Here is a 21328-nt window from a genome sequence, read left to right on the forward strand (position 1 = left end):
TTTTGTTGAATCCACTTGTCTCTTCAGTTATTTTGCTGAGAGTTTTTGTACCTGTGTTGATCTGTTTGCAATCGCCACTGTTGAGAAGTGACATGGTATTTAATAATCACTGTAACCGAGGAAACTTCCTCAGCAAAGAAACTGTGTCTTCACCTTTCCTGTGTTCTCATACTAGACATGTTTCAAGAAAACCAGGGGCATATAGAAAGGTGAAGAGTAGGGATCTTCCAAAAGAATCATGATGGAACATTCAAGAGATGGAGGAAGGGTCCTTACAGAAATTGAGGGTGTGGGACTTGAACTTACGGGGTTAGAGAGGAAGAAGGCTATCAATAAATCTGAAAACTGAGTTTTCTGTGTTCTTTTCCTGTATTCAGTTAAATCTCTGACTTAGCTAAATGCTAAATCACATAAGCAGCCCGGTAGGAATGTCACTGTGAGCTTTCAGCTACAGTCCTTCCGGTGCTTTAATGGAAGAATCTAAGATTTTTTTGCCCTATCAAAAGCCACTGGTCCATTGGGGGAGGAATTAGTCCATGTTATAGTAAAATAGAATACAAGCTAATTCAGTTTTTCTAGGAAGAAATGTAACATGATCGAAGAAGCCGCTTTTGATGTTAAGAACTGAGACTGTTTTGGGAAATCATAGTACATTTCATTATGAGCTCCCAGCACAGGTTGTGGGAGAGGAGGAAGCTTTACAAATCAAGCGCACGCCGTGCAGGAGCAGGCTGGGGGTCTGTGATTGGGCAGCAGGCATGACACGGAGGCTGAGGCTGGGGTCTTCTCCATGTGCAGGCGAGGAGCAGGCCTGCAGGAGACCCCAGGGCAATATGTGGGTTCATTTGTAATTGAAGGCCTCTGTTTACAAGCAAACTGCTAACGTAGAAAATCCTGAGATTGCTGGGACTCAGCACAGGGAGGGTGTTCTGGACAGAGGCTACATGGGCCGTATACCGAGATGGAGGTGACAGCCCATGAGGTGTTGTCTGCCCCGGGAGAGGCACGTGGACGCCACGCCCTGTGTCTTGTCGACTGTGGCCACCACTGCCCTGCAGCTGGGCCTGTGCTTTGCTGCTAGTGATACTTGTGAACCTTTCTCAAACCTCTCCTCTAACTGGCACCCCCGGCTAGTGTAGGGATTTGTGGCTGTCATTTTTTCATCAGCTGAGGCATCTGCAAACCCTTGTCTTCTCATTGCTAGGGAATGCCCAGAGAAAAAACAGGTCCCAGTAAATATGCAAACACTCCAGCATGCTTGATTCCCCAGGGCTTTGCAGTTCTGGCTGTGACTGTAACCTTTTGGTGTTACCTACATAGAAGGTAATTAATACAAGCGTCATTTCCCTTGGATTGTGTGATGGGAGCCAATATGCTAGATTTGATGGTGTCAACGAAGAGAACTTGGCTTCTGGGCACTGCATGGCCTGAGACGTTGGGCAGACGCTGCTGTGGGGCAGAGTTCACACCAGACGTTTGAGGGGGCAATCAGGGCTCACCCCAGGAAAGGATACTTTAACAACCCAGTGGACTCACGCTGCCCCACCCCAGCCAGGCTAGTGTGGAGGGGCAGCCGTGAGCAGGCCTCCAGTCGGGAATGCCTTGGGCTGCAGGAGCACAGAACCACCTGGAAGCCTGCTGGCTCCATCCTGGAGCTCATGATTCCGTGCCCGGCGCTGGCTCTGGTCTAGGGCAGTGGTCTCAATGGGGATGGAGATGGGGGCGATCTCTTCCCCCCTCCTCCCACCCACTCCAGGGACATCTGGCAAAGTCTGGAACGTTTTCTGTGGTCACCACTGAGGGCCAGATGGCTGTGGCCTTGAATGGGGAGACGCTTGGGATGCTAGCAAGCTTTCAGAACCGTTCAGAACTGTCTGGTCTCCCCCAAGCCATCCCTCCCAGTCAGACAGTGTGAAGCACTCGTCTGCCCTCGGAAGAGACCTCCCCTGTCACCAGGGCCCAGCCCCAGTGGAGCTTCGTAGCCCATATCCACGCCTCTGCCCAGGCATCTTACCACCGCCATGCCTGCCCATTGGGGCACAACTGAGAACACCCGGGGGCCGTTCAGAGTATGCCACCCACAGAGAAGCCCTCAGAAGACCACGCTGGGTTGGCATTGTGGCTATTTGACTTGGCAACAAGTCTGAGGTGTGTCGGGGATCGGCTCCAATCACAGGTTCTTGGAAGGGAAAACAGGCAGGGTCTTAAGGTGGGAGCGGCGTCGGCGAGCAGAGACCCTAGAAGGGGAAAAAAGGGAATGGGCATGAGGAAGACAGGGGAGTGGGAGCTGGGTGCAATCTTCCTGAGCTGGTCTCAGCAGAACTTTGTTTATATATTAGGAGCAAGCAGTGGGACAACATTAGCATATGAATTGAGCAGAGAGATCACAATCATCTTTTTTCTAAGAACAGTTTGGGGTGGTATTTACCTTCAGCTGAGATTATAACATTTATTACTCTTAAAATCAATCTATTAAAGTTAAGGCAGGTACATAAATTCATAAAATTTAAGATTAACATTGCTATATTTACCACAGTGATGATTGGCTAAAATAAAGTCCCTTTAACCCTAATTACTATTTAATGACCTTCATTCTCATCAAGACTTCCTAGAGGCAAAAGAGGGCAAAGTAAGGTCATTTTCTTATAAATTGGCCACTAAAAGAGATATAGGAAAGTTCCTCATTTAAGACTAAACAATGGAAAGCTTAAGTAAGGTTCCTTAAAGACTAAGGTGTAAGCTTAAATAAAGATCCTTATTTAAAGGCTGAACAATAGAAAGCTTAAGTAAGATAGTAGAGTGATGGGATTTGGTTTCTCATCTGGGCAGTAAATGAACTCTAGTTATTTTTTAACATGTTCTAGTACTGCCTATTTTTACAATATTGATTTTGCTATAACAGCCATTGCTATTATTAATCAGCCAATTGTAAAATTACTTTTGACTTCAAGAGGAATTTCCCACCCTGGATCAGTGCCTGCTTGCCTGGGCCAGGCAGTGCCTTATGAGACTAAGGCAATCCAGTTACAAACTGATGGTTGTTCAGAATATTTTGATATTATGACTATACAAAAAAGACAGGTCAAAACATAAGTTAGCATGGAAATTCTGATTTTTCAGAGCTTTTCCCTTCCATTTGGAGTTTATCGGGCGACAGAAGTTGCATAGCTTGTGTCAGAGCTGGTTGGATGACTCTTGTGTCTGCGATTCTCCCAATGACAGGTAACAAGGAGGGAAGACACTCCACATCCTGGGTGTTGCTGAGTATCCTCCTGGGCGCTGTGGCCATGCTGTGCAAAGAACAAGGGATCACCGTGCTGGTAAGGCTGACGCTCAGGGGCCCACACACCCTATGCACCCCTCCCTCCCAGGCAGACATCTCGCTAGCCCCACTTCTGCAACCTCCTTGACGTCTGGGACCCAGGTCTGTCTCGTGGCCCTAGACCCTCCTGGGTATGTGCTGTCCCAGGCCTTTCACACGGGAGTGGGCTTCTCATTGACTAGCACAGCAGCTGGTAGAAATGGAACATAGACGTTCTTACAGAGCATTAGCTGGTTTTCTTGGCGAGGCCCTATAGAAAAAGGAAAGAGTAGTTAGAGTATTTCTGAGGTGCCATCAAATCCATCAGTTGTAAAGCAGCAGCAGGCTGACCCCATCCTTGTTCTGGTGCTGATTAAACAGGGTGGAGCGTGTGTGACATTATGCTCAGCCTCCAGTGAGAATGTCCAGGGAGTCCAGGCATCCACCCCTCCAGCTCTGATCTGAAGTGAAGCCCCGGGAAAGGACAGGCATTCGAATCCACTTTTACTCCATTCTAGCCAAGTTCCTGGCTTCCATTGCTAGAGAGAATTCTAGCAGTCAGGGATACAGGCAGAGGTAGAGAAGAAGTAGCAAAGATGTGGCTATGAAAGTCTCTGTTAGGGAGAAGTGGGGTAAGAATACATGCCGTCAAGGCTTTTTGGAGTTTGGTACAGGCCAGCACAAAAACTCGCATTTTATTGAGATTTATCTTTGAGATGAAGATGAGCATTACTGTGGCAAGGTACTTGGATTTCACAAGTTATCTTTAAAGTGTGCTCTAAGCCAAAGTTTCTGAAGTTGCGTGTTATTGGTATTTTGGACTAGATCTTTCTTTCCTGTGGGACTGTCTGCCTAGCAGCAGCTGTGGCCTGCACCCCGAGATGCCAGGGAACCCCCCTCCATTGTGCCCTCCTGGGATGGCTCCCTGGGGCAGGACGGTCCCACGGAGGTGCTCTGTGCTGAACCTTTGCTTCTCCAAGTGTCTGTTGAGGCCCACTGTGTTATTTAGTAAAAATGGAGGCTCACAGACACCCCACTGCTCCTACCCAGGCTGCTGTCAGAATCACCATTTAACATGGTCTCGAGGTAACCTCATTAGCATTTGAAAAGTATTAAAGAATTAGGTTGAATTTAATTGAAAAAATATATAGTGAAATTTAGCCGCTTTCAGAAATCCGATTAGACTGTCAGCATTCGATGCTGCATTTAACTGGGAAGGAGGAGGCAATGTCAGATTATATTTGACTTAATCTTTAAGACGTGATCGCATCAGCCCTGGGCAGCTGTATTGTGGCACAGGGCAGAAAAACAAAGCATAGACAGACAGCAGTGTTCCAACAGGGGGCTTCTGCCTTCGAGAAAGTGATTCGCACCCAGGCAGACATGGTTTTCTGGGACCCACTAAAATCAGGTATTGCTTGGGTGAGTAAAACCAGGATCCTTTGAAATGATTAACCCAGCACTGGCCCGTGTTTGGGATAATTAATGGCTCCCAGCCTCTCTGGGAGAGGGTTAAGTGGAGATGTCATCTCTGCTCTGAAACCTGCAAATTACCACGGGCTGCTGCTGATTTATGATCTTCTCAGCCACAAAGCCCCGTATCAAGAAGATCCAAGTCATTAAGGGACAGCGTTGTGGGTGTGCGTCTGTGCACGTATGTGGACATACACGCCTGTGTTCAGTCACTTCGCCCCGGTGGGCGCCCAGTGGGCAGTGTGCCAGTCAACACACCTGTGGCAGCCGCAGCGCTTGGAGCGCCCATGGCAGGGGGCAGAGTAGGGCCCACGCCTCACCTCGCCTCCAGTCTGGACCTGTAGGCATAGCGGCCTCTGCAGAAGCAGCCCTCACCTGCCAGACAGAAGCTGTCAGGCGCTACCGGAAGCTGTTAGCATGGGGGAGCTGCAGCATCAGACGCCCCAGCTCTAGTGGCTTCACTCAGCTGGAGCGCCCCGCCGTCATGGGCCGCCTGGCTCTTGCCTCCTTAGGGTCTGAACGCCATCTTTGACATCCTGGTGATAGGCAAAGTGAACGTCTTGGAAGTGATCCAGAGGCTGCTACATAAGGACGCGTCACTAGAGGTGAGTGCAGGCTCTCTGGGCCCAGACGTGGAAAATGTCAAGTAGCAGCTGGAAAATGCCATTGCGAAGTAGTTCCTGTGATTCTGGAGTCTGAAAGGGCCTGCCCTTCAAGCACAGCGTCCAGTCTGCGCCCAGAACACCTGCGCGTCTGTCCTTGGGCTGGGCCACACCTTCATTTGTTCTGGGGTGTCCTTCCAGAACATCGGCGGACTCAGGAACGGGGGCCTTCTCTTCAGAATGAGCCTCTTGGCCACGGGGGGAGCAGGGGTGCTCTACGGGCGCTGGAAGGTCATGGGCACCGGGCCACCCACCTTCACCGAGGTGGACAACCCCGCCTCCTTTGCTGACAGCGTGTTGGTCCGGGTGAGTGCTGAGCCCGCCCCACTCCAGGTCATCCCCCCAGCCCTCCTTCCCACTCCTCCTCTGTCACATCCTCACATCCCAAGAAGGAGCATCCCTTCCTTATTTGCCCTCATGCAGGCTGGAAGGGAATGAACCCAGCTTTTGTTTGTGGTGCTAGGGAGTAGAGCAGTGTAAAGGCCTTGTGTCCCCTTTCCAAATTAAAATTAAAGAGGGGTGGCTCCTTCTAGGTCAGGTTCCTCGCCATCCTCCTCAAGGAGCCCCCTCACGCCATTACTTCGGTTATAAAAGTCGTGGACGGGGCAGGCCTAACCGCTGACCTGCCCACGGGACGGGAAGGCCGTGGGTCAGACCCTCCTGCATGGACCGGCTTCTTCAAAGGCACGAGGCTCCGGCCGCAGGCTCGGAGCTGTGCATCTCCCAGACACAGAGCCAAAGGATGACATTTCTGTCAGGCGCATCCTGAAGTTACAGACGTTAGATGTCCCCAGGTAAACAGGACAGCATTTGATCAGAAGTACCAAGGGAGAACAGTCTGGTGGCTTTGCTGTATTTCATGTATCAAAGCCTAAGTGCATTTAATGCATTGGCCCTGCAGCTCCATATGCAGCGTAGAAGGTGGCCGCTTCTCATTGGCTGCACCGCTCCCCTCAGGGCAGCGTGTAGGCTTCCACAGTGGGGTGGGATAGATGCAGGTCCGTTATGTTCAGGTTCCGTGTCAAGTAAGTGTTCGTTTTCCCCTTGACTGACAGGCCATAAACTACAATTACTACTATTCGTTGAACGCCTGGCTGCTGCTGTGCCCCTGGTGGCTGTGTTTTGATTGGTCGATGGGCTGCATCCCCCTCATTGAGTCAGCCGGTGACTGGAGGGTGCTGGCGCTCCTGGCCCTCTGGCTCTGCCTGACCGGCCTGGCCGGCCGAGCCCTGTGCTCAGAGGACAGCCACAAGAGGAGGTAAGGGGCAGCCGGATCCTCCACCCCTGGGCGGGCCAGAGCATTTTGCTAGTAAGTGCGGCATTGACTTGGCGATGGTTTTGTAGGTCTCAGGGCTAAGGACATTTCTTCCCCATGCACATTGTGGGTCAGTTGGGGCTCATCTGCTTGGAGTTCATCACTGGCTTCAACGAGTAGGGGGTGAGCTGGGAGGAGGAGGCGTGCAGATGGCTGACCATCCCCTGCCCCTCCCCCGGGAAGTGGCCTCCTCTGCACCAGCGGTGGCAGAGAGTCATGGACGGTCAGACAGAGAGAGCAAGTGACATGTGTCATGCCCACGGTCTCACAGCGTTTCAAACCCCTCGTGACTCCTTTGCTGACTCCTTCTGAATGTTGGGTACGCATTAGACTGCTGTCCCAAAGAGAGTCTTTCGCCCCCCAAAAATAGAAAAGCAGCTTGAAAGGAAGTAACTGTGGTGTTTCATGAGAAAGACAACGACTGAAGGTGGCTTCCTTAAGCATGAGTGTTTGTGGAATGAGACAAACGATTTCTCAGAATAGTCTCACGAGGGGATGTGCGCTGAGAAACGCATGGGCAGGCGATGCCTTCGATGCAGACACCCAGAGCAGATTTACCGGGGCCCACAGTGACTCGCGCGGCCAGGGGTAGCCTCCGCCTCTTGGCCGCCTGGTGTATGGACCTCTTGTTGGCGAAAACGTGGCTCACGCTCTTGTTGCTCCACGTTTACCTGCATCTTAAATTGACTCACAGTTCCAAAGGGCGGCAACCTTTGCCCAGTCCACTTGTCCGCGTGGGAGAGGGTTTGTTTTTAGTACTCTAGGCACAGGGCCAGGGGGAAGCCACGAACTCGCTTCTTCAGATACCCGCGTCTGCCGTGGGGACACTGGAAACGACCGCTTAGCCCCGGAAGAGTTTCCTTTAGCAGCGTTTCTTGGTTTGACTGAAGTCTTGGCGATGTATTACCCCAACATGATAGCCGTCTACTTCAGAGTTTGTGAAATTTCAACTTGTGGAGAATTGTGACCCCTGTGAAGTTCAGGGAGCAGGTGATGTTTTCCCATGAAAGCAACACTCCCTGAGCTCCCCAGTGCTGCAGGGCGTGAGGCTGGTTAGGGGAGGGGAGGGAACAAAGCCTCCACGGGTCTTTCCGGTGGAGCCGCATGTCCTGGGGCTTCTGCCCGTCTGGCTGGGGCCGAGTGCCAGGGCAAGACTGTGCAGTCTTACCCTAAGACCGCCGGGCCACAGCCCCGGCCTCTGCCCGGCGGCGACAAGCAGTCTGTCATTGCCGTGTTAAGTGCTCCCCGCCTTCCAGGGTCCTTACTCTGGGCCTGGCACTGCTCGTCGTCCCGTTTCTGCCGGCAAGTAACCTGTTCTTCCGCGTGGGCTTCGTGGTGGCCGAGCGAGTCCTGTACCTCCCCAGCGCCGGCTACTGCGTGCTGCTGACCGTCGGATTCCAGGCGCTCAGTAAACGCACGAGGAGGAAGGTACTGGCGGAGGGCGCGGCAGCCGGGCGGGGGGGCGCCCGCGGGCCACGGCTCACCGCGTCTCCCTGCTCCCCAGAAGCCGCTGGCCGCTGCCCTCCTGGGGGTCCTGCTCGTCAACGCGCTGCGGTGCCTGGTGCGCAGCGGCGAGTGGCGGAGCGAGGAGCAGCTCTTCCGCAGCGCCCTGTCCGTGTGCCCGCTCAATGCCAAGGTAGGCGCGCCCGCCGGTCCGGGACCCTGTGCTGCCGCCTGCGGGGAGCCCGAGGGAGTCTGCCCGCTGCTTCTGATAGTGACTAAAATTCCACTTGGTCACAGAAATCTTTACAGCCGCATGTTGCCTCTCCGAGGATGTGCCGAGGTCCGCTTGGTGCAGGGGCCCCGGGGTTGGTGCCCAGTGACAGCGCTCTGCCAGGCCGGGGCTGGGTGGGCGCAGCCTCAGGCCATTCCGAGCACTTTCAGGCCTGCGCCCGCCCCCGCGAGGCCCCTCCTGCAGCGGTCAGTGCCGGCTGGGGGAGTTTGAGGCCCAGAGCCCTTCTCTGACTCCGCCTCCTGCTGTCCGCGGGGTCAGGTCGGCCTAGACTTCAGTACGGCGGTGTTTCCTTGCCAGAAGCTGGCTCCTCTCTTCAGCTTTGCCTCGTGGGCAAAACTAAACCGTGTGGGACCTCAGGGCCCTGTGCAAGGGCCCTCCGCTCCCGTTTCTCTTAGGCTGCAACGAAGTCGGTTGCTCATAGGGGTGGCCCGGAATGTACTGGAATGTCGCTCTCTCAGCTCACTGTGCGTGAGAGTAGGTGACAAGAAAGGACTGCTGTGTGCCCGGAGGGGTTAGGTTAGACGAATTTTCTACTGGGGAAGGGATTCCTAAATAAGAAGGCATGCTTTGTTGGGCCATCAAAATTGCAGCTTTCCAGGATGCTTAACTGTGGTCCTCTGGGCCAAAAAAAAGAAGTGTCTGGAAATCTGTCTCATTTCCACATTCTATATTTAAAAAACAGTGATTTCAGGCAAAAATTCAGTGAATAAATCCAGTGAATACGCTGACGTCTTATTGTGGCTCTGAAGTGAAGAATAGAACAAAAGGTACTGACTCCTTGTGTGGGGTTAAAGAGCCTCCTTCATGTTTTATTGTTACGAGATTTAGATAAAGGCGGTAATTACTCAAGCTTTTATTGTTAATTTGATTTGCTGACCTATCAATTTATTCGGTGCCACTAAAAATAAATTGCCTGTGATTTAATTTCATAAATGTTAATAGATTTGCTTTATTTTTACTCTTCTGTTTGAGCAGCAGTAATTACCTCCTTCTATTTATACAGTTCTTCCCACAAGAACTCAGATTTCTTTCCAGAGGCCCTGTAATTAATCTCTATTACCCTCCCTTGCAGGTTTTTAGAGAGAGGGTATTATTTTATTTTATTTTGCCAATGGGAGAAACTGAGGCTGGAACGCTGATGTCGAGGTTAGTGACTTGGGTGGCTCCCTGGAGACCCAGTGTGGTGTGGGGTCCAGGCTGCTCAGGAAGTGGGGCGGGGGGGTGCGTAGGTACTGTGGGAACCCATGTGTCTTCCCCAGAGTGACTCATATTATAGGCCAGGGGTGTACACAGTTACCTGTGTATGCGGTTTTCTCCTTTACATTTAAGAATGCACATGATACATTCAAACGTAGCTGGGAGTGATGGTCCTTGCCAACTTTTTGGGGGGATACTATTCAGCATGAGCAAGATGGAGTTTTAGCTTTTACTTTCTACTAGCAGTTGGAGTGTCATAAAAAGGACTCCCCTTTTTGGTGAGCACAAAAGCTCGGGTGATTTTAGGAAAGAGACTTCATTTAGGGAGAAGCTGGCATCCTTCAACTCCGTTGCAAGGGATGAGTTTCCTGTGCTGGTTTTGTTACAGGGCAGCCCAGTTCAGGATGTCCTTTCCCCTTAACAGTGGACTATGAAGGCAGCAGTTGCCCTCTGGCTCTGGGTGAAGCCCAGACAAAGCCACTCTCAGTCCCCAAGCAGGCGGAGGCTGGCATGCATTCCCGTTACCCTCAGGCCTGGCAGGTGGCGGGTGCCAACGTTAATGGTGGGACCGAATCCCATGGAAATGAGGGTTGCCGAGTCCCGATCATAGGTGTCATAGCTGCTGTTAGTTATCAACACTGTGAGACGATCCTAGAGTTCTTGACAAAGAAAAAGATCATACACCACAATAAGCTTAAGCTTTCTTCAAGGGTTGGGGTTTTCCTGCACTTAACAATATTTTAGGTTTGGTAGAAACAGACTGGGGTAAGTGCTAGAATTAAAAGTGTCTTTCATTTTCACTTAGTTTCTTTTTTTACTTTTGGCTTTTATTTTTACTTGTACTTCATTTATGTTAGCCTGAAACTGGCTCACAATAGTTGGTTTTCAATCTGTGACTTATGTACCCGCTCATTGCCTGAGCTGATGACTCATAAGACTGGAGGAGTTCAAGACTTCAGGGCTTTTCCATGTTTTCCATTGCATGGTAAGGAACATCACTCACCCCTTAAACACTGTTGCAAGTAAACTGTGTGTTGAGGGGGTTGTTTTGTTTTGTTTTTACAGTGACTTATCTCAGCAGTCTTTTCCAGCCACGTAATCCTCCATGCAAACCTGGGAGAAGGCTGGTCTCTGGGCCCTCGGTTCTTAGTGACGGACAGCTTGCCTCTGGCCGTCTCAGATTTTTAACTAGTTCCATGGCATTACGGCAGTCTGAATCGCCAGGCTCCTCCTCTCTGCCCTGCTCTTCTGGTCTCTTGAGTCCTAGCATCTAACAGAACGCCATCCAGACTGCAGAGGGCACTTGAACTCTTAGTTTGAGCTTTTTATCGAGAAAACAGAATTTCTCATAACAAAGGAAAGTGGCAGGAGCTTTGGTGGAAGAGGAGGGAGTGTGCTGATACCTGGGAGAGGCGTCTTTGTATTGTGGGGGGACAGCCAGCGTGCAGCTCCCAGGCTGGAGTCCCCAGACTCGGGTCTTTGCACAGCAGACAGGGACGGGCCCCTGCAGGCGGGGCCGGGAGGCACACGTGGGTCCGAGCACACAGAACAGGTGCTCGCGCTGGCCGGAGCAATGTGCCGCCGTGCTGTCGTTCGGAGATGACCACGCTCGAGATGGACAGCGCTTGGTGCGGGATGTTTGAATTACTGCGGGCTGCACAGTACAGCCTAATTCTGTCACCCGTGACTTTCTCTGTCAGATTGTAAACAAACGTATACACTTGAACATTAGTGGTTAGTGGTAAGTCACGTAAACAGCCTGGGGGGTGGGGGGCTGACTCAGCCACTGAGAAGTTCTGCCTCGCGGTCTGGAGGCTGGAAATGTAGGGTCAACGCGGGCAGGTTGGTTCCCTGAGGCTCCGTCCCGGGCTCGCGTGGCCCTCCCGCGGCTGCAGGCCCGTGTCTGTGTCCAGACGTCCCCTCCTCATGAGGACACCAGTCCAGGTGCGTGGGGTCCACCCTCACAGCCTCATTTTAATGTAGTGACCTCCCCACGGTCCCCATCTCCAGGCTTGGCGGTGTCAGCACTCGGTGCAGGGATTGGGGCGGGCAGCCCCGCCCCACACGAAAAACATTATTTCCCTTAAGGAAAGTACCAGATGGCGTGACTGAGCGGGGCTGGGAGTCGCCTCCCGCAGGCGCCCCTTCACACACAGCACCCGAATCCGTGGGTGTGACATGCTGAGAAGAAACACAAGCTGTGGAGCCTGCCTCCAGCCTGAGGTCGGACGGGGCGGGGTGGGGGTTTGGGGGGGCGGGGGACAGGACAGAAGCCGCCTCCACGGCCCTCCGGGCACCCTCCGTGGGGCTCGGTGACTGACGCGTCGTCACGCTGGGCCCGATTGGTGAATCTCCAGCATTGTCTCCTGAGAGGCTCAAGGCACTTAGGGTCTTCAGTAAGTTCTTCTGCGGCTCGGTTCAGTCCAGGCCCCAGAGCGTAGGCGTGTCCCCCTCCCCCCCCCCCCAGTCTTCACATCCACGGCCTGCACCGTGGAGCTGTTCCGCCCTCGTCAGCCTTTAAAAATTCTCATAATAGAAAAGTCACCATTTCAGTTCTTCAGAATAGTCAGATGGCGACTCGGAGTGACCCGACAGCCGCCTCTGGGTGGAGAGCTCGTGTAAGGCAACAGAGACGGGTGTTCCGTGCCAGGGGTGCGGTGGAGGCCTGCCCAGGCGTGGCCTCTCTGGGTGACGGTCCCCTGTGGGTCCTCTCAGAGCTGCTCTGGCCCTCCCCAGGGTTCCCCTAACGAACCAGAGAGGGCTTTCTCCCCCAAGCAAGGCAACCACAGACGAGTTGGGGACCCGCCTTCGTCCTGGCGTGCTCCCGCCTTCACCCCCGCCTTCGTCCTGGCGTGCTCCCGCCTTCACCCCAGCTGCAGGTGTGGCTGCAGCTTCCCGTGAAGTGCACACCAGGCCGCACGCCGCAGGGTTTCAGCTCCGCTTCTGGTGGGCGGTTGGCCTTCTTTTAAACGCCCTTACTCCCAGAAAACAGGATCGGTACCACGACTCTGAACAAAGGGGTTTATCAGCTGATGGCCAAGTTATTCTCTGTGTTTTCAGGTCCACTACAATGTCGGTAAAAACCTGGCTGATAAAGGCAATCAGACGGCCGCCATCAGATACTACCGGGAAGCCGTGAGGTAGGCCAGCGCCTCGTCACGCCTGCAGCCGCGCCTTGGTTAAGAACATTTACAGATCCACACACAGTGGAGGCCCACGGGCTGCAGGGTAGCCCGGGAGCAGGGAGGACGCTACAGGCCAGCTGGGCACCACCACGCTGTGACGTTTGCACAGTCACAAAACAATGACTCGATTCTCGGAATTATCCCTGTCATGAAGTGACACAACGGCAGGCCTCTCCTGACCCACCCGCTGCTCCCCTCAGCACTGCGCTTCGTGTATCTGTCTATTCTGCTCCCCGCTCTGTATGCATAAATAAATAAATAAATCTTAAAAAAAGATTGATTTATTCACACAGAACTGGGGTACAGGCCAGAGGCTCAGGGGCTGTGAGAGGATTCACCAGGGACAGAGTGGGGAGCAGAGCAGGCAGATCGACGAAGTCCACTGCTGAGGGGAGCAGCGGGCGGGTCAGGAGAGGTCTGCCGCGCCATGTGGTCACCTCCGGGGCAGGCGGGGATCGAACTCATGCGGAAGCGGCTTTAGATTCTCAGTGCTGTGCTTTAACCCGCTGCGCCACCAGGGAGGGCCACATAATAAATATTAAAAAAAAAAAAAAAAAGTCCAACTTTAAGAGGTCTCTGCCGATTCCTGAGAGTTCAGTGGCACAGCTGAGCATTCACAGACAACTTGGTTTCTCTCCCCCATCCAGACTAAACCCCAAGTACGTGCACGCCATGAACAACCTCGGGAACATCCTAAAGGAAAGGAATGCACTGCAGGAGGCGGAGCAGCTGCTGTCCTTGGCCGTCAGCATCCAGTAAGCCTGCCCAGGGCAGAGGCGGGAGCCGCCTTCGGCCCTCCTGTCTCTCCCTCTCATCTCTTTCCGAAACGCCCTTCCAGGCCGGACTTCGCGGCGGCCTGGATGAACTTAGGCATCGTACAGAACAGCCTCAAACGGTTCGAGGCCGCGGAGCAAAGCTACCAGACGGCGATCAAGCACAGGAGGAAATACCCGGATTGCTACTACAACCTGGGACGGCTGGTAAGTGGGGAGCCCGCGGCCGCAATTTGCCCTGCCTCGCCCCAGCTCTGTTCCAGGCGGATCTCGTGGGATGCAGCTACTCGGTTTCCGTAGGCACGACTGTTAAAGCCCAACTCAGAAGCGGTTCAGCTTGAATGAGCCAGGTTTAAGAGATCACGAAAGCAACAAGAATAAATGACTATTTTTAAAGTCAGTGTCTCCCCTTTTAAAACGTGAATGGAACAAAAACGGAGATTAGGTAAGAAACCGGGGATGTGACTGCTGCACCCCGCCCGTCTCAGTGTCCTTCCTTGTTTCCCTCCTGAGGGCGAGCCCAGGAGAGCTCAGGATTTGCTTGAAAGGGAAAACAATATGTTGTGTGGTGACTTTGTTTAGTCACGGCAGAATACTTCCCAAGCTCTGAGTCCCTGGATTTTCTTTTTCTGTCTCGTCTCTCTTTGCTCAGGTAAGAGTTACAGCCAATACAGTACGTTAAGGAACTGAAATAGATTGATTTTTTTTTCACTGTGGTAAATGATGGCAAAATAGTCTCGTTGTTTCTGAAAAGCCTCCCTAAAGCTCTTGGTTTTCTAAATGAAAGTGAAGCTCACAGTGGTACCACTGTGACACAACGTCATCATTTTGCAGTGGCCTCGTCTAGCGTCATCACTTGGTCAGTCTTTAAATCCACATGTGTTAGATGTCGGCCACATGGCAACAACCTGGGGGAAGAAACCTACCCACACTAGCAAAATAGCCAGGAAGCTTTATGCGTCGTTTTGCAGTGGTTAGAGCCTGGCCTCGGCGGGAGTCTCCCATGCACTTACTTTGGTACCTGTTGATCTGCATGTGAAAGGCGGGGCCTGTGGCCGTGGGGGCAGGTGTTACCACAGCCAGTGATTCTCAGGTGGGTTCTGCATCACGTCACCCCGCGGCCTCAGGTGCAGGGAGGCAGCCGCCCCACAGGCCCCTGGGGCCCGGTGCCCAGCTGGCCCCGCCGCAGGGAGCACGTCTGTCTGCACTGGCAGCAGAGCGGCTGACAGCCCAGAGTGCAAGAGGCTGTTTGGGGAGAGGGACCCAGAAAGCGGGATTCCAGTTTCTTGTTTTTCTTTTGCATTTAAAAGTTGCCTTAGGAAGAGAGAAGGAAAGGGAGCCACCTGCCAAGTCGAGTGTCGGGGTGGGGGCACTGCTCAGCGCCCACCCACCCCACCCCCCGGCCGCCCCAGGATATGGTCTGCCCTGCCTGGCCTGGGTGGTGGTGTGTGAATTGTGGCACACTATGAGGGGGGTGTCTGGGCAGGAACCTGCCCCTCCACCCGGACTCCTGTCCCCTCTGCGTGTCTCACTCAGTGGGCCGATGCCAGCTGTGTCTAGGTGGCTTGCACGTTCTAATAATATTAGTAATACTCAGCAACCAAAAAAGAGAAACACATGTCTTTTGCAGCAACTTGGATAATATTAGTAATAAGCAGAAGCCAGGTTTCCGTCTCCTCGGAGACGCCCTGCGTGCACTAACTCGAGTACGGAGCAGGAATGTTCCTCCCTGACACCGGGAAGCAGCAGAACGGGACTGAGTCCCGAGCCGCAAGGTGTCCGCGTGGGAGCGAGACAGCGAGTGTGTCTCGTCCTGTGTCACTTCCTCAGGGCCACGCGCCCTCGAAGACATTTCTGCTTGGCATGTACACTTAAAAATCCTGCGTTTTGTGAGCTGGTTCACTCCGTTGCGTTGAGACAGCTTCTCCAGGAGACCTGAAGATTCAGGGAAAGCTGAGATTGTTCTAGAGGAGGAAAAGCCTTTCCTTCTGCCCGCCTGCGGTCTCTGACGAGCGCCCTCAGGCCAGGCTGGCCAAAGGCGGACAGACCGAGGGAGCAGAGCTCATGAACACGGCCGAGCTGCAGGGCGAAGCTCAGCGAGGAGCAGGTCAGAGCCAGGTCAGAGCCTGGGCTTCCGGAGCGGCCAGCAGCCCCGTGGCAGTGGCCAAGGAGAGTAACGTGGCAGAGAAGTGGGAGCCGGGAGGGTGGGGAGGGGCGGCGTGGGGAAGCGGTGACGGACGGCGGTCAGTGCGGGTCTGAAACCTCCAGAGAGGGGGGCCGTCCCCGCGATTTCTTCGGCTTTGCGTGACCCAGAATCCCGCAAGCTCTGGGCTGCTCTCTGCATCTGTTGAGCTCACGGGCCTTGTGTGCAATCATCTTCATGCCGAAGTGGGGCACTGGGGTGACATTCTTTGCTCCCTGCACCGTTCTCTGTGAGGAGGGAGCTGGGGAGGCAGAGAAGCTTTGCCTTAGCAATCGAAGCCGAGACCGAAAACTCAACACAGGCCAGCGAGTGAGGTGGGCGCCGGCCGTGGCTGGGTGCCGGCGTGGGGCTGGCAGGACACTGCTAGCGACGGCGTGAGGCCTGGCTAGCTTCCCCTACTGGCTGGCCCGCCTGTGCCTTCTTGATGGACTTGGCCTTCTCCTCGCCTAGCAGCTGCCTGCCTCTGCGCTTCCTGGGATCTGGAAAATAGAGGTTTTGTGCTAAATGAGCCTTTGTCAGAGTGACACCCGAAGAAAGGGACGCAGAGTAAAATGCAGAAACATCGTGTGCGCCAGCCCTTGCCACCCATCGCCGGGCTCACACTCACGATCGTGTGTGGCAGTAAATAGCCCGAGACCTGGTCCTGGCCTCTGTGGATATTGTTTACTAATTATGCGACCGTGAAATGGTCTCCTGTGTTCCGTTCTGCCAGCTGCGCTTGCTTATTTAAAGATTGTGCTCCCCATTGTTGTTTAATTATCCAGCTTTTGCCTGCTTGACAGCTTAAAAGCATTAAGAACTTAATCTTTAACAGCTCAACCAAACACATTTATATATTCACGAGTAAGCAGAACTTAATAACTTAAAAGTTTCTTTTGTAAAAGTCCTCCTTAGTCCCTGTTTAGTAACAGAAGACAGAAATGCATTTTGATTTCTGAAGCCAGATAAAAGGAATAGAATGCGTTCTTGTGAGATAGGGAGTGGGGAAGAGCTGGATGCCCTGAGACGCCTGACTGATGTTAAGGGGCTAGAGGGCTCGTGACTGGAGGTATAACGCTGTCCACGGAGAGAGCGCGAGAGAGCGCTGTGTGTGCATGTATGCATCTTTATAAATATAATTAATTAGTCAGGGACTAAGTATATCAGTGCAGAGCCACTGAAGAAAACAGAAACCACACTAAGTATTTTCAGTGGAAAAGATTTGAAGCAGGAATTGCTCTGAGGGCGCTGACAGACTTGTGGTCATGTTCAAGCAGGGGTGACGAGGACACCGAGGTTTGGAGAAACAGAGAGGAAGATTCGGTGGACTTAAGGGCTGAGGTACATTAAGCAGAAGTTGAGAACTCAGGGAAGGGGCCCCCAGCTCAGGAGCTGCCCCAGTCGTAAGAGCTGGAATCCAGAAGGAAGAGCCCTGCTCCAGCCTGAGCCCAGGATGGGGGACTTCGCCTTTTCTCAGAATGCCAGGGAGAGGGCAGGGGAGAGGGCCGTGGGGGCTTCTGCTGGAAATGTGGTTGGCAGACTCTCGCCCTGGCATCACGGAACCAAGACTAATCGGTAGCTAAATGCATATAATTCATCTACCTTCTGCGCGGGAAGCGCTTGACTGAGTCACAGTTTTCTGCACTTCATGCAGATGTGAGCAGAGAGGCTCACCTGGTTCTGTCTGTTCTTCAGTGCAGGGCAGCAGGAACAGTAGTAATCAGTAGTAAAGTGGGGAAGGAATCTTGTTGGCGCCTAAGCGAGGGGTGGGCTTTCAGGTTCGAAGGTCGGCACGGTCCTGTCCTGGGACGCGGGCACTGGAGCGAGTGACGGAAGTGGAGCACCGCACATCGCGGTGGTGTTGGGATAATGCAGCAGCCCGAGTTATTTTAAGTTGTTGAATTTCTCATAGCGTTTCTTCATTTAAGGGGTAAAATACTGTAACTTGAGTTTGCGCCTCATGGGAAATTGTGACAACATCTTTAGCGAATGGATGTTCGTAGATGTTTCCATAATTCATTAAACCTTTCTTTCTCTGCATAATGTTGCCACCTCTTTGCTGTGTGGGTCATGGACTAAGTCAAACTGTTTCTGTTCTCCAAGGAAAAGGCAGCCTTGACAGGAAGGAAACAGCCCCAAACGCTGACAGATTGTTATCACTTGTACGTTTTGCAGAGCTGAAGCATCCAAAGTCATTCGGATGAGATGTGCTGAGCGTTTGAACCGTGGCAAGGAGGGCGAGTGGGTCACCTGCTGTAAAGCTCAGCCTTTCTGCCTCTTGCGCTTTCATTCACTATGCAAATTGGGAGCCAGCCCTGGCGGCTTCCATGTGAATCCAAAGAATTCTTCTGAGAATCCTCTCAGAAGAAACAGACAGTTCTCTCCTTCCTCAAGGGGCAGGCAGGCCCCTGAATGCCCAGGGGCATCACAGGAGAGCACAGACGCTCTCGGTGGTCCACAGCTTAAATGCGTCACTTGTTCTGAAGCCTGGATGTAGGTAGGCAGGGAGCAGATACTTAGAACATTCTTCACAAGGTGAACTGGACACATTTGACTTCTAATCACCTTACTTTTTTTCTTTTTTTACCATTTTGTACAATTCCTTGTCAGAATTTAAGGCATCTCCAGAAAAAAAAGATTTATTTATTTATGCACACAGAGCTGGGATACACGCCAGAGGTGCAGGGCGGTGAGAGGATTCACCAGAGACAGAGTGGGGAGCAGAACAGGCCGACTGACGAAGAAGTACACTACTGAGGGGAGCAGTGGGGAGACAGGAGAGGGCTGCCGCGCCCTGGGGGTCACCCCCGGGGCGGGGACCGAAACAACTGCAGCAACTTGCAGTGCTGCGTGTAACCCAGTGCCACCAGGGAGGCTGGTGATTAGGGCTTTGACTAGCCTGAGACATGATCCGACCTCTGGAACCTCTAAGTTCGGGCTCTATATAACAGGTAGGTGGATCCTGGTAGGAGGGAGGTGGATTCCCAGACAGGCTTCCTGGGCCTCACTCCCCAGCCCCACCCATTTTCAATGCATAACTTGGGCAGTTTCTTCATCGGTGAAGTAGGGATAGGTAGGTACTTCTCTGAGGTTGTTTTCAGAATTAGATCATTTTCTACGGAAAAAAAAAAACCCAGCAGGAGTTCAATAGCACTGCTCAGGCTTGGCTTGGGTTTGGTTTCGGTAGTGTCAGCATCGGGAAGAGGAACTTTAAACTGAGCACGGGTCCCATTTCCTTCCCAGTATGCAGATCTCAACCGTCACGTGGACGCCTTGAACGCCTGGAGAAACGCTACGGTGCTGAGGCCAGAGCACAGCCTGGCCTGGAACAACATGATCATCCTCCTGGACAACACAGGTGCGGACGCCGCCGGCAAGGCCTCCCGACGGCCCAGAGCGCAGGGCCTGCTGCTTCTCTGCCGTGTGCCAGGTTTCCTAAGCCACCAGCTTCATGGTTTGCGTTGGGAAGGTCTGCTCTTCTAAAAGTGGGCATTCCCTCTGCCTCTCGAGTGTTCGGGGGAAATGGCACTTTCTCCAACTGTCTCTTTCCCCGGGGACCCGGGCCCCCTCAGCCCAGAAGTGAACGAGAATGACGTGTCACGGGCCTGTGAGAGCAGCACCGTCAGGCCTGTGTGGCGAGGTCGGGGACTAAGGGCTGCCCCAAAGCTACGCTCTGGCTCGTACCTTCGGCAGAGGTGGGGTCTGGCTTCCAGCCCACGGCAGACTCCAGAATTACACGTTATTCTGCTCCCTAGTTATTGTTTTTAAAGATTTATTTATTTATGCATGCAGAACTGGGGTACAGGCCAGAGGTGCAGGGGCAGTAAGAGGATTCCCCAGAGACAGAGTGGGGAGCAGAACAGCCGACTGACGAAGCCCACTGCTGAGGGGAGCAGCGGGCGGGTCAGAAGAGGTCTGCCGCGCCATGTGGGTCAGCTCCAGAGCAGGCGGGGATCGAACTCACGCGGAAGAACCTGCAGCTTGCAGTGCTGTGTCCTAACTCTCTTTGCACCACCAGGGAGGGCCCCTTCGTTGTTTTAATAATGGATACAAGAGCTGGGGTGTAGGCCAGAGCTGGGGGGTGGGGAGAGGTTTCACCAGAGACAGAGTGGGGAGCAGGACAGGCAGACTGGCTAAAATCTACCACTGAGGGGAGCAGCGGGGAGACAGCAGAGGTCTGCTGCACCCTGTGGGTCCCTCCCTGGCCGGGATCGAACTCGCACTGCAGGGTCTGCGGGCAGCTTCCTCGGGAAACGCTCTAACCCGAGCCACCAGCGAGGGCCCGGCTCCCCTAAGAATCCAAGCCTCCCGAAGGAAATGGGGGTCGCAATTTTGACAGAATTCGAAGCTCATAGGCCATGTGAGCAGAGCGGGGAAGAGAGAGGCCCCGGCCGCTCGTGGGAGCGGCAGCGCGAGCTCAGCACCGTGGCCGCTCGGCCGTGCCAGCGTCGCTGCGCTCTCAGAACGCAGCCTGGGTCTCTCCGCTTTGACCGCGACCGGTAGGCGGTGGGGGGTGTCGGGATCCTGTGCTCTCATGGATTTAATCGTGTGTGCGTATGTGCCTCAGAGCGGGGCCTCGTGGCGGTGGCTCTGGCTGGCGGGTGCTGTGTGCACACGTGTGTGCAAACTACACAGACGGCACTGGCTTCCGAAGCCGTTTACCCATAACCGTGTGCCTCACGCACGCGTGTTCTGCTTTTCACTTGCAGGAAATTTAGCCCAGGCCGAAGCAGTGGGCAGGGAGGCCCTGGCGTTGATACCGAATGACCATTCTCTCATGTTCTCGCTGGCCAACGTGCTGGGGAAGTCCCAGAAATACAAGGTGTGTACCCTGCAGGCCGTGACCGCTGGAACTTCACGCCAGCCTCAGACAGAGGCCGAGTGGGGCTTCTGCCCACTTACCCCCCAGGTCAGGCCGACTCAGTGGCAGCTAGTGGACCAGTGGAACGTGGCCAACTTCCCAGAGAAGGTGGCCTGAACGGTGAATTTGTGGAGCCAAACTCTGTTACCGGGATCCCCCACTGTCGCTCCAGCGTAAGGAGATGCCCCCACCCCACCTGCAGGCAGCAGTTTGGGGGTGTTCTGCCCCTAGGCTGCCGCTCAGGGCTGGTGTGTGGGCTCTAAGCGCAGGGCCGTGGGGACTCGCGGCTCTTGCCCCCCAGTGATCCTCGTCTAGTGTCAGTGCTTGGTTCTTCCGCAAGGTCCTGGAGGTGACTGACTGGTGACAACATGGAGTCTGACGTCCAGGCCCTCCCAGGGTGCCCAGGATCTAATCAGCTGAATTGGGCAGGGCTCCAGGTTGGGGGGCTCTGTGGTCTCACCCCTGAAGCGGGTCTCAAGGAGCGTGCTGAGTGCAGACGCCCAGCTCCCCATCTCCACGGGAAGCCGGGGGAGCCGTGCCCGCTAGCCAGCATCCTGCAGGTCCAGCTCTCGGTACAGAGGCACTCAGATTTCTCCCAGAGTCAGGCTGTCTCTCATTTCTGTCACTGTCGGCCAAAGGTCAGT

The 21328-nt window shown here is 53.8% G+C and overlaps 1 protein-coding gene across 3 annotated transcripts in view; it reads left to right on the forward strand.

Annotated features, from left to right (window-relative positions):
- The window catches only part of TMTC4 (transmembrane and tetratricopeptide repeat containing 4), a 40707-nt gene that overhangs the window by 15624 nt on the left and 3755 nt on the right, over positions 1–21328 (forward strand). For all 3 annotated transcript variants that reach the window (XR_001145340.1, XM_004680053.2, XM_012723323.1), the window contains exons 5-15: positions 3223–3320; positions 5287–5379; positions 5578–5742; positions 6492–6694; positions 8008–8179; positions 8256–8387; positions 12744–12823; positions 13516–13623; positions 13707–13848; positions 19067–19181; positions 20533–20645. Coding sequence is in view for 2 of the 3 variants with exons in the window: in XM_004680053.2 (XP_004680110.1) it covers positions 3223–3320; positions 5287–5379; positions 5578–5742; positions 6492–6694; positions 8008–8179; positions 8256–8387; positions 12744–12823; positions 13516–13623; positions 13707–13848; positions 19067–19181; positions 20533–20645 (1421 nt within the window). In the remaining variant the exon portion in view is untranslated. The remainder of the gene's footprint in view (positions 1–3222; positions 3321–5286; positions 5380–5577; positions 5743–6491; positions 6695–8007; positions 8180–8255; positions 8388–12743; positions 12824–13515; positions 13624–13706; positions 13849–19066; positions 19182–20532; positions 20646–21328) is intronic.

Source organism: Condylura cristata, unplaced genomic scaffold, assembly GCF_000260355.1.
Source record: "Condylura cristata isolate star-nosed mole 26May11 unplaced genomic scaffold, ConCri1.0 scaffold00010, whole genome shotgun sequence".
Lineage (NCBI taxonomy): Eukaryota > Metazoa > Chordata > Mammalia > Eulipotyphla > Talpidae > Condylura > Condylura cristata.